This window comes from Drosophila hydei, unplaced genomic scaffold (genome assembly GCF_003285905.1).
Source record: "Drosophila hydei strain 15085-1641.00,03,60 unplaced genomic scaffold, DhydRS2 tig00000315-arrow-arrow-pilon, whole genome shotgun sequence".
Lineage (NCBI taxonomy): Eukaryota > Metazoa > Arthropoda > Insecta > Diptera > Drosophilidae > Drosophila > Drosophila hydei.
The window spans coordinates 1,330,369-1,342,669 of record NW_022045707.1 but is presented as its reverse complement, the minus strand read 5'-3'; the positions used below and the strand labels follow the sequence as shown (position 1 = coordinate 1,342,669).

Genomic DNA, 12,301 nt, shown 5'->3' with positions numbered 1-12,301 from the left:
TCGGATTATGATTATAAACTCGTTGGTTACACGCAAATCAGTTTAATTTATTTCGACTGGTATTTAAATCACGTTCAACTCGATTTCCAATTCAGTTTAGTTTTCTAGGCAATAATACGCATAATTTTACATACAATGTCTTTTACATATATAGTTTATATATTTTTTTATCATATATATTCATATATATAATTTTTATTTCGTTTTTTTATTGGCTTAAACATTAGAAGAAAGTCTATTACAAGTATTCCATAATTGTATTTAGTTTAATATATATATATACATTTATATGTATATATATATTCATTTATATATCTATTAATGGACTGGTATTACGTATTATTCCAAAAATTAAACCATTTTGCTGTCATCTAAATTGTTTACTTTAGTTAATTGTGCATGTAAAACTGTACGCTTTGACTGACATTGAACCACACGTATATATATAAATATATATAAAGGTATAGTTAAAGTTTGCTATTGCATTTCGATCTAAACATATCCATAAGCTGGCTATACGTAGCTCTATGGCTAGACGAACTAAAACAGTGAAATTTCGGATGCTATACACAAAAACAACAACACTTAAGTTTACAACTACTAAGCTTAACATCTATATAAGATATATATATATAGGATATATATATGTATATGTATAGTTGTATAGTTTGTATATAGATATATTATATATAAAGCAAAAATTATTGTGAGCCTTAAAGTTCGTGTTTTTTCTGTTTTTTACATTTCTTTCGTATACTTTATGTATTTCATTTAAATCGTATTTCTTTTATTTTTTGCATAGTTTTTTAATAATTAATTCGTTGAGCTCTACTTTTTATTTTTAAATATTTTTATATTTGTTGCTTAAGTTAATATTTTCAAAATACATTTAGTGGGTAAATATGTTTAAATTAGCTCAAGTTTCTCTCTCGTATACATTCGTTATAGTCTTTTTTAATTTTAATTTTTTCTTTTTTTTTTTTTAATTTAAAATAAAAACACAAAAACGAAATTGTACAATTGGCTTCGAAAACTGTTTTGCTTGGCTGTCAAACTGTCTGTCCGTGTGTGTGTGAGTGTGTGTGTGCAGTTGGTTCAAAAGTCGTGCGTGCCGCAATTGGAAAAACCGTAATCCGAAAAGCTTTCAAAGCTTTTCAACAAATTTCAGTAGACCGAATTGTGATGCTCGTAGTTGTTGTGGGCGGCCGCTGCGTGGTGTAAGTACGAAGGTATTGCCGTTGCATTTAGTTCCGACGCGCGCCGTCGCAGCGCTGCAATGCTGTGGCCACGCCAGACGTCTTCATCGGTGGCGCCATCTGGCGACTGCATGGCCTGATGACAGTGCGGCAGCAAATTCGAGCTATCCTGCTGCTGTTGCTGCTGCTGCTGTTGTTGCTGCTGCTGCTGTTGTTGCTGCTGTTGCTGTTGATGCTGCTGTTGCTGCTGCTGTGTTGGTGTAGCTGCTTGCTGTTGATGTGTGAGACTCTGTTGGTGTGCCTGCTGTTGCTGCTGCTGCTGCTGTTGTGGTTGGTGTGCCTGCTGCTGCTGCTGTTGGTGTAGTGGCTGTAAAATAGCATTGCAGAATGTTAAGCTTAACAGCGCTGTTAGTGTGGTGTGGTTTGTGTCTCGGCTTACCATTGCCTCGTTGTTGAGTTCATTTTGATTGGGCTGCGCTGGCAGCGGTGGCGGCGGCGTCACAGACGAACAGCTGTTCATGTTGGGCGGCGTTGTGGCGCTCGGGGAGCCGCCCGGTCCACAGCTCACCCCCCCGCCCACGCCATGCTGATACATCATCGAGTCGCCTAGCAGGTGCGAAAGAGACAACGCGAGTTCAATTAAAGTCTAAAAAATTGTAACACTACGGAACAAAAAACCTGTCTCCAAAAACTTAATTAGCACACCTATACGAAATCAAACAAAAATCAAAATTCAAGCAGAAGCAGAGCTAAAAATCATGCCTGCCCGCCATATCTGACAAATTAAGCGCCTGCCTGTTAATTGAGCCAGCAAATAAGTCGAAAAGCGCAAAAGCAAAAGAAAAAAAGAGTCGAGAGCTCTATAAATTAAACGTATGTGGCTTTTATTTACTTAACAAATTTATTTAAACAAAATGAAGAAGCAGCAGCAGCGAGTTCAAAGAAATGAAAATTCGTGTTTTGACAATTTGTGAACAAAAAAAAAAAAAAGAACAAAACACGAAAAAAAATGTCAAATGGAAAGTTTTTTTTTTAAAATGTTTTTTCATGTGATTTTAATTAGGGGTAGAGGGTTGCACCTACCCAAAGCATTCAAGCCATAGTGCTGATAGGTGCCGGCACCCAGAGCTGAGCCCATGTTTATGCCCGAATTGAGGCCGCTGTTCAGCGAAGTCGTTTGATTCAGCTGACCAAAGCCTTTGCACACATACATATAAATAGTAGTTAGTTAGTTAGTTAGTTAGATCGGAGCTAGTTAGTTGGAGTGTGTGTTCCGGCTTGGCCAATGGCCACTCACCTGCTGTCATGGGATTGACGCCCACGCTCCAGCGATCGCCGCCGAACATCCCGGTGCCACAGAGGCCGTCGCCCATGGCAATGTTTGTGATGTTTGCCCCAAACGGTGGCAAGCCGTGCGACGGCAGCAGGGCGCCTGGCGTGCGGAACACATTCGTGGTCTTCTTGCGCTTCTTCCACTTGGCGCGACGGTTCTGGAACCAAACCTGAAATGGGATAAGATGAGGCTCAATGATTCGGAATTCTGATTTGATTCCAACTCATATAGAAGGTTGGAAAGCGGCTAAGTCGAGAACAGAGCACAGCAGTTGGCAAAGAAAGATTTAGAGATTAAAGAGAAATCTTTTAGGATTGTTGACATCATAAAAGTCTTCAAAAAAGAAAAAGAAATTGTGATGATCTGAATCTATATTTGGCTGAGATTATTTTGGGCCTCAATTTACTTTTGGATTTAAAATGACTTAGGATGAACTCTAGGAAAGAGATCATTTTAAAGCTTACTTTGAATTTTTGAAAATAATCTAATAAGAACTAGGGTAGAAATTGCTTTAAGAAGAATAAATTCTAGAAATAATTTCTATAAATTATTCCAGAAATACTTTTGTAGAAAACAATACTTAAATGAGCTCAAAAAGAACTCTAGACAGTTCTCCAAAAAGAACTCTGAAAAAGGATCTAAAAACAATTCCAGAAAGAACTTTGTATAAGCACTAGAAAGAACTTTAATGAAAACGCTAAACAGAACTCTAAAAAGAATCCTCAAATTAACTCGAGAAATAACTCCAAAATTGACTCTGAAAAGAACTCTAAAAATATCTCAAATATTAACTCTAAAAATAACTCTAGAAATTACTTTAAAAATAACTATAAAATTAACTGCAGAAAAAAAACTCTAAAAACAACTCCAAAAAGAACTCTAGAAAGTAATTTAAAAAAACACTAAAAATAACTCTAAAAATAACTTAATAAAATACTCTAAAAAGAACTCTAAAATCATCTCATTAAAAACTCTAGAAAGTCTAGTCAAAATTAATGTTTAAAGAGAAGAGAAAAACTGAACTTTTGCCTTTGTTCCTTAAGGAAAAGTATTTGGAGAATTCATGGACATCTTGCCAGGTTCTAAGGCTAGATAACATTTGGCTAGTTATAAAGAAGTAAAGCTAAAAGTAGTTGAGGCATAAAACTAAATGATTCTGAGATGAGAAAAACTAATGTCAAAATTCAAGAATATATTGAAAAGATAAGCTAAAGCAACTGTCCAGGCAACAACAGGCAAAAGTTTGCCTGATCTGAGATCTAAGGCTATCAACGAACTTTAAGCAACTGCAACTGCCACAGCCCAAAGCAATACTCATTGAATGAGTGACTGTCAAACTGTATAAGAATTTTCCCATTTTGCTGATGTCAAGTTGAGGTAGTTGAACGTAGGGCAAAGTCCATTAAATTCTCACTGCCTTTGCTCAGCTTACAAGCCAATATACTCCTTTAACGCACACCTTACAGGGTATATGAAGTCCGTTCATTATTTGCTTACAAAATACGCCTCAAACTTTGGCTTAATGCAAGCGCAGCCAATTAAAGATGCGGCCAGGTGAGATTAAAGACTTAAGAACATGTAAATGTGTGCCTGTGTGTGCGTGTGTGTGTGCGTGTGTGTGTGTGTCTGTGTGTGTGTGTGTGTACATGTGTTGTCTGCTTGTTAAGCGACTTCTCTTACATGGTCTTAATCGAGATCAATTACCGTCGTGACAGTCAAAACATGTCTCGACTCACACACACACACACTCGCACACACACACACACATGTGCATAAATTGCGTATGTAAATTCTTTATCTCTGTATAGAAGAAGCAAATTATTTGGCAGCTGCCAGCGCGCAGCCCCAACGCATCTTTCTCTGGTCAGCCACAATGCTTTTGTCTTCCAGGCAGCTCTTAGCTTGGCTCAATAGTTGGGGCTGGGGGCGGCGTAGCATAGACAGGTCGAGGCCCATGTCGGATGTGTGTTTTCGAAAATTGGCATTTCCATATGCATAAGAATTAGACAGAGGCGGACAGCAGCGGGCAGTGGGGCAGAGGGGGGGGGGGGCAGCAAAGGTAGCTGTCTATAGACACATGTAGAGGTTTTGACATTTACAAGCAGCTTCACACACACACACACACGCAGGGACTCTGCTAACTCGCCTGCAAAAAGTGTTGCCTACTTTTGAGCGCGCTCAATTTCAGGTTTTTTTTTGACAATTTTTCTCGTTATTTGTGAGCAACAATTTTTGGTTTTTCAAATGAAGCGCTGAGTGAATGACTTGTGACATGAAAACGATTTTTCCGCTGAGTTTTTATATATATAAAAAACGACGACATCAGTCGCTGTTTAGCCATCCACATCACGCGGCGGGTTGACAACTTAACTTGACTTAACCAATGCCTTTAGGTATATATGTGTGTGTGTCTGTGTGTTTGCGTGTGCATTTATTGGCTGAAATCTTGAGCTGTCAGCGCGTCGCATTGTCGCCTGACAGTCAGCGAAAACAGGCAACAAACTAATGGCCAAGAAGCACAAGCAACGAAAAGCAAAGCCAAAAAGACAACACGGAAATACTGTTAAGAACAGCAGGTCGCAGCTTGAATACCCTAAAGGGAGGAGCTGATGTAGGGTATATCCCTCTTGTCACTTGATGGAATACAGATTTAAGCAGCTGATTAGAATGTAATGTGCAGAAGTCTAATTGAGACAGCCGGAATACCCTGTAGACTTAAGTAGAAGCTGCTAAGGGATATGCTCGGTTTAGCTTCAATTCATATAGAAAAAATAAAGAGGAATAGCTTTAACACTCTGTATCTAAAAGTGTTCTTATATTATAGATAAATTTGATTTTTCACATAGAAACTATTAGCTTTGAAAATATATAGGAAAATCTGACCTGAAACCCTTTTACTTTAATTAAATATTCAGGCAATCCTAGAGACAGTCTCTAACACTCAATGTTACATGCTCACTCTCTAAGTGCATAATACTCACGCTGTTTAGGGCATATCGAAAGGCAGAGCTAAAACCAGAACCGTAGTTGCAGCTGAAGCTAAAGAAAAATGGCAAACTTTTGTGCAAAGTAACTTTGCTTGTAGCGCTGATGGTCCCCAGCGTATTTGTCATATGTCGGCCAGCAGGCAGGCAGACAGACAGCACACAGAGAAAGAGAGCGCAAGCGAGCGAGCGAGAGAGGGACAGTGTGAGGTCGACACACAGCGGGAACAATCAGACAACTATTTGGACAGCAGCGTTTGGGATCGACAGACGTTTCACTAAGTATGCTCGCAATGTTCCAACAGGGATTTAACTTCAGGGTTGGCCAGGCATTGACTGCGACGTCGACTGCGACGGCGATGGCGACGGTGACGTCGACAGCGACGACCTTGACTTGTTTATGCTTTTTACGTGTTTATGCGTCGCTCTATTCATTAAATTTTAATTTAATAATTTAAGACAATGTCTGACAGTCTGGCTCTAGCTCGCTCGCTCGCTCTCTCACGACTGGTCTCTTTAACATGCTGCCTGTCTGTCTCGCTCTGGCTTATGCTTTGCTACAATTACATTTTGTTCGCTTCTTTTATTTTGCTTGCCAAATTCGCTTTGATTTCATTCTTTTTTATGTTTTGCTCGCTTGCTGCTTCTTCCTTTGTGCGTGAGCGTGTGCGTGTGCGTGTGCGTGTGTTTATTTGTGTGTGTGTTTTTAAAGGCCTAGTCATTGCATAGCCATAGTCGCTCTGGCATACCTCTTGAATTGGCATAACGTGCATGACGTGCCCTGGCACGCAAATAGGCGTTAAAATGTCGGTTAAACAAAACATTTATTTTTTTATTATGCACAACAACCTACATACATACATACATAGATGTACACATAGATATATAGACATAAATGTGTGTGCATAGGGTGTGTATGGGCTCTGCATGTGCCAGACACCGTGCATGTTATCACTCTCTATGCCACTTCCAACCTTCTCTCACGCCCTGACTCTCTGTCACTCACGACCTGTCTCCCTCACGCTCACTCTTTGTTTGTTGACGCTCCTTTAGCAGCGGTAAATTTGTATTTCAACGGTAATTTTTTAAGCTTCGCCCTTATGCATAAATTATCAGACGTTGAGTGTGCGTAAAAAAAGGAGAGCGGCGGTGAGGCAGATGAGCATTTGCGCTTTGACTACCAATAAATACGAGATTTGATTTATTTAGCTTATGAAATAAAAAAAGACCTATAAAAGAGCAAAGTGAATGGTCTATAACATTTTATTTCTGTATGAATAATAAAAAACTCTACGCAATAGAGGTCAGACTAATTTAATTTTAAATATTTATATAAGCACATAAATGACTTTATTAAACATTTCTATAGGAGTTTTCCAGCGATTTAGTGAACACAGGTTGCTACAAGTTCTAGTTTTTTTGGAAAAACTTTTCTAAAAATTGAATATTATACTTATGACACACCTTTTTACAGAATTGATTAAAATTGGTCATTTTGGAATATTTTCGTAAAAAAAACTTCCAGATTTCTTATTTAAAGCTTTCTATAGACTGTCTTTATGAGAAAACTTTAGTTTTCCCTGTAAAATGTTATATATCTGATCTACTTAAATACTTAAATATCATCTATATTAGCAATTCCCCAATTTTCCTTATAATAATTCACCTTAACTCAGTATTTATAAAGTAGTTATAATACATAAAGCAAGCTCTCTTAATAAACTTTAAGAAATGTTGAGTTTAGAGTTACCGTATTAAACATTTATCATATGCAAATTGAAGTTTTCTCTATAAATTTCTCTTACTTTTCTCTTGATTCCATATTGAAAACTCTAAGAAAAAGTGCACTCCATTAGCATCCTTGGCATATTCTATTGCAATTCGAAATGCAATTTCAGCTGGCGAAGGACCTCAATTTGCAGTCGAAAGAAAATAAGTGTGCCCAGCCCCACCCCAATCTTTTTATCTACCTACCAACCACCCCCAACCAGCCAAGCAAATGGAGCAGAACGCAATCAAAAGCCGAGGGCAACAACAACAAAAAGAGATTTCCAAAAAGATTTTTCTGGCCATATGCTGCAAAGCAAAAGCATTTTCATGTTTGGACTTTTAATTTTCACTTGCGACTGACAAACGGGCCAAAAAAAAAGAAACAAAAAGACACCACCAGACAGACAAAAGGTGTGAGCGAAACAGCAACAACAATGAGATGAAGAAGAAGAAGCATTACGAAAAACTGTTGCAAATAATAAATGAGTCAAGTTCATGAAAAAGCAATTTCTTGCGGCAGGCCACAAATATTAGCACCAGCTACAACAACAACAACCCACACAATGTGTTGATCCGGGCACACCCAAAAACGCACCCTTAGGGGGTTCCCAGAAGTCAGAAATTAAGTAGCTGCCAAATGACATGCTGCATCAGGGGAAAGTTGGCAGTGAAACGAACCCAAATGGGCTAAACAAGTGATTTGCTTTGATTTTATGACTAGCGCCCTAACTGGATGACTGAGCTGGTCTGGTCTGGTTTGGTCCGCTCTGGTCTGGTCTGGCCTGTTCGGGTGGTTGTTAAGGGGTCGTTGTCTAGTGTCAAAGACCCAATGGTATTTTTATTATGAAAGTGAACCTGTTTATAACTCGCTCCATATGATTGCCAGCCATTTATAATGGTAAATCTGTGTCTCGGCGCAAGGGGCGCCTCGTTATGCAACATTAATTGCGCATTATGGCTAATAAACAGCTGTCACACTATTCTAGGTGCAAATAACTGTTATGTAGCTAGATGTTCATCAAACTAGTTGACGTATGTATAGAAATTTTAGCTTTAAGTCTGTTTTAATTGAATTATGAGTAGCGTAGTCAAAGACATATATGCGCTTAGCCACAAGTGTGGCTGTAGTCAGTGTGGCTTAGGTGCTAGTGCACTGTCGAGAGGTGCAAATATATCGCGGGTTCAGTTAGAGAGGATGGGAAGCTTTATTTGAATTTTAAAAAAACGGAAGCTGAAAGACAGAGTTTAATAAGCAGCAGGTCGCAGGTTCGAGTGCTGCTGCAAACGCCTTTTTATTTTTGTTGCTTCGCATTTACTTATTTTTGTTTTATGAAAAACAAGGAAAGCATTGGTATTTTGCGAAACTGAATGCTGTCATATATAACTTAATATATCATATATTATTTTTGTCAATAAACGGAAAGCTCTGGCGTTGGTGTAGTGAGTAAAGTGTTGGCATGCGAAGCATATGAGAGGAAGCTTAGCTAGTGTGGGGGTAGAGTTCGAAGCTCACACAATATCAGAGAGTACTTAAAGAGAACATATTTAATTAATTTAGAGGCGGGGAAAATTTTGATATTGTTTTTATTTATATTTTTCAAAGTTTAGGTTAAATTTATTTTTTTTTTATTTATTTATTTTATTTATTTATTAATGTATTTATTTAAGAATGTTAGTAGAGTTAATGAAATTGGGAGCGTGCTGATAATAATTTGTTATCAGCCACTTAGCTTCGCTATGTTATAGTGAAAGCAAGCTACTTGTCACTGAAACTAGGCAATATCAATATCTAGTTTAATTTCCTTTCGTAGTCTGTATAAATAATTCTTATATTGATATGGAGAGCTCTGTTCATATATTTGTAATATTTGCATATGCCGCAGACAGCAAGTGGCAATTGCTGTACCTGGTTTGTTGCACTCTATCTACATAGAAATGCACTTTGGCCACTTGAAAAAAGTCAATTTCAAAAATATCAATCACAATTGAGCGCCAGAGTATCGCGTTGGCAACTATCGAAACAGCAATAACAGCAGCAACAACAACAAATGGCAAAATTGCAATCAAAATTCGATTAGCTGCAAAATGCAAATATTATTTATTAAGCCTGCAAATGTCATATATAGTTGGCCAGGAAAGGACAGCTAGCAAAAGTGCCCCCAACTCCCCAACTTTGCTTTCTCGCTGTGTATTAATAAACATTTGATTGGCAAACGGAACGACCAGATGGAGTGCGAGAGGGAGCGAGAGGGAGAGGTGGAGGCAGAGGTAGAACGCGAGCAGGCAACTAGAGTGAGTGAGCGGGAGAGCTAGCGCTTGCAATAATATTTGGCTTGTTTTTATTGACAATTTTTGCTGGTTAAGCGAGCAGTTATGAACGTTTGCTGTTGCTGTTGCTGTTGCTGTTGTTCTTTGCTGCATAATCAAAAATCAATTGGGCACGTTATTGCATTTTCTTTGAAGCTGAATTGTTCGTCGTGGCCTGGCAACCACATGAAATAAGCACTTCAAAAAGCAACCAGCTATCTGCCATTGGATTTCTGATTGTATTCTGCTACTCTCTCTTCGTTGGTCTCTGTTTCTCTGATTTTACTTTGAAGTCGTTTACCACTTGTCTTTGGCTACAAGCAGCTTTTTATTGGATGGCCTGAGTGGTTTATGGAAATCGCTTTTCGGCCAATATCTTTTCATATAAAAACTGCGTATAAATTCATAAAGCGACTCAGTTGGTGCTTTTGTTGTTGTTGTTATTGCACACAAATGGAGTCGATTTATTTTATGTTATCCTTTAAATCCTTCTTTACGAGCCAGCGCCCAGCGACACTTGCTGCGACTTGCCACCCAACCAGCCCAACCACCCACCCAGTCAAATAGCCAAACAGCCAAACAGCTTTGCCTTGCTTTGCTTTATCCAACCCGCCTGCCTGCTGCTACACTATGTCTGTCCCACTCTCTCACATACGCTTGCCCCCCAAACACTGTTTGGTGGTGGCTTTGCCGTCCTTTTTGGCTGTGGAACTATTGGTTCAGCTGCTTAGGCTTAGACTTTGAACTTTGGACTTTCGGCGGATTTATGAAATAGTTGACCATTGGACTAGGCATTAGTTGCATTACTTTTGCCAGTCACTGGGGATGGGGTTGGGGGAGCAGTGGGTGTAATGCAGCGCATTGCATATTTTCGGCTGCCTTTGGTGGGGCACACGCAATGCAACCCCCAAAAATTATTTGGTGCATGCGCAGCTCGTGCAAATGCTGGCGAAATTTGCTGGCTTTTTTTTTGGCTTTATTTTTTTGGAATGTGAGAAAGCTAGCAAAGTTTACAGTTGATTTTTTTTTTGGCTTTTTTGTGTGTGTGTCTCTGAAGAATGTAAAAAGCTACGTTGCTATTTGGCTTTTTTTGGCTATTGTTTTTGCTTTTTTCTTGTTTTGTGGAAAAAGTTGAACTTTTTTGGGTTTTCATTTATCAATAGACCATCACACGCTGGTCGCTTATCCCCATGGACAGCGAGGGGGACACACTGCACAGTGAAGACTCGATTCGACACTTTGGGCACGCCATTTTCACACAAAACATTTCAATGAAAAGTATCAACGAAATTGCTTTCGAAATTGCTTCGTATGCCATAAACAGAATGCGTGCCAGATTTTCTTTATGTGCATTTTATGCGAGACAGCGACTGGGCCACTCGCCCACGCTCACCCTACCTTTATTGCCGTCTCTCTCTAGCTGCTGTAGCATATTTTCGTTTTTGGTATTTCAATTAAAGTTTAATTAAAACGCGCTGCCATGGTTATCTAAAAGGCCAAACTGCATTTGGCTCAACTTAACTTTCTTTTAGCTCTCATCTTTTCAGCAGCCTCTCTGACTACTGCTTTTTTCAGTAACTGTAATTAAATTCGCATAGAGACTGAGCCACTCTGACTGAGCTCTCATAAATTTCATGTCTTTCCAACCACCTCGATTGCTCGAGTCTCGCATTAGGCGGCTTAGCACATAAATTAGTTCGCTCAAACTGCTGTGGACATCATTTATCACGACTCTTGCTTAGCCTTGGCTTTGGGTTGAATGAAATCTGGCTAATCAATAGGTGTTTTGGATGGAGTGGTTCGGGGAAACTAAGTCTTACGATGGGTTTTTCACACGTTTCTTTGACTAGTTGGACTCTACTTGGAGTACGTTTTTTATTATTGTAGCTAAAAACGTCTCATATGATATTGTTATCAATTTAACCCTATACTGAAAAATATTTAACTTGCTTCCAGAGTTCTGAGCGGAGTCACAAGATATGAAAACTTGTTTAGCTTTTCTGCTAAAGTTTAGCTATATAATATTTTAATAATAATTTATAAGATTATTTGAAGTAAATATACTATATTTATATTCTTTATTAATCTATTTTTAGCGAAAAGGTCAAATCTTTTTCATTTTTGAGTTGAGACTACTGTTATTTTGGCTCTGACAGACACACCCGAAGTCAAATCACCTTTACTTTATATATATTTTTATAAATCTGTTTACAACTGAAGCCCGACACATAATTAACAGCTAATAAAATTTGTGGTGAGTAATTGGAATTTGCTTTTGTTTTATTACATATTTTTATGATTGATTTGAAATGTATTTCGAATGCCTCATATCCTTTTGCAAGTGCTAAATTTTGCGGTGAGTCAGATTCGGCTTTGGGTAAGAAAAACTGACAAAGCTTAACGAAAAGTGAGTGAAATATAAAGGAAAAGGTAAAAGAATTGTTCGAAAGAGACGATAAAGGAGGGCGAAGACTTCGAGAATATCTTCATATATATAAAGGTATAAATATATTAGAAATATACTACGAGCAGTTGTGCTCAAAATAATAGTAGCGCGGCACTGCATAAAAACATAAACTTGAAACTTTATAAACACCCAACTTAACAGCAGTATATGTTAATCATAATACTCATTTCATTATATATTTGATGTATCGCTTATCACTTAATTTTGCTGTCCTAAAACAGCTCAATCACACTACTATTTTTGT

The 12,301-nt window shown here is 38.3% G+C and overlaps 1 protein-coding gene across 1 annotated transcript in view; it reads right to left on the bottom strand.

The window, feature by feature from the left end:
* Window positions 1-869: 869 nt before the first annotated feature.
* Window positions 870-12,301, bottom strand: part of LOC111602085 (homeobox protein orthopedia) — a 28,104-nt gene continuing 16,672 nt past the window's right edge. Inside the window, exons 4-7 of the mRNA XM_023319019.1 lie at window positions 2,494-2,698; window positions 1,636-1,802; window positions 1,433-1,563; window positions 870-1,360 (exon numbers count right to left, since the gene is read on the bottom strand). Of these exons, the coding sequence (XP_023174787.1) occupies window positions 1,165-1,360; window positions 1,433-1,563; window positions 1,636-1,802; window positions 2,494-2,698 (699 nt within the window). The 3' untranslated portion in view covers window positions 870-1,164. The remainder of the gene's footprint in view (window positions 1,361-1,432; window positions 1,564-1,635; window positions 1,803-2,493; window positions 2,699-12,301) is intronic.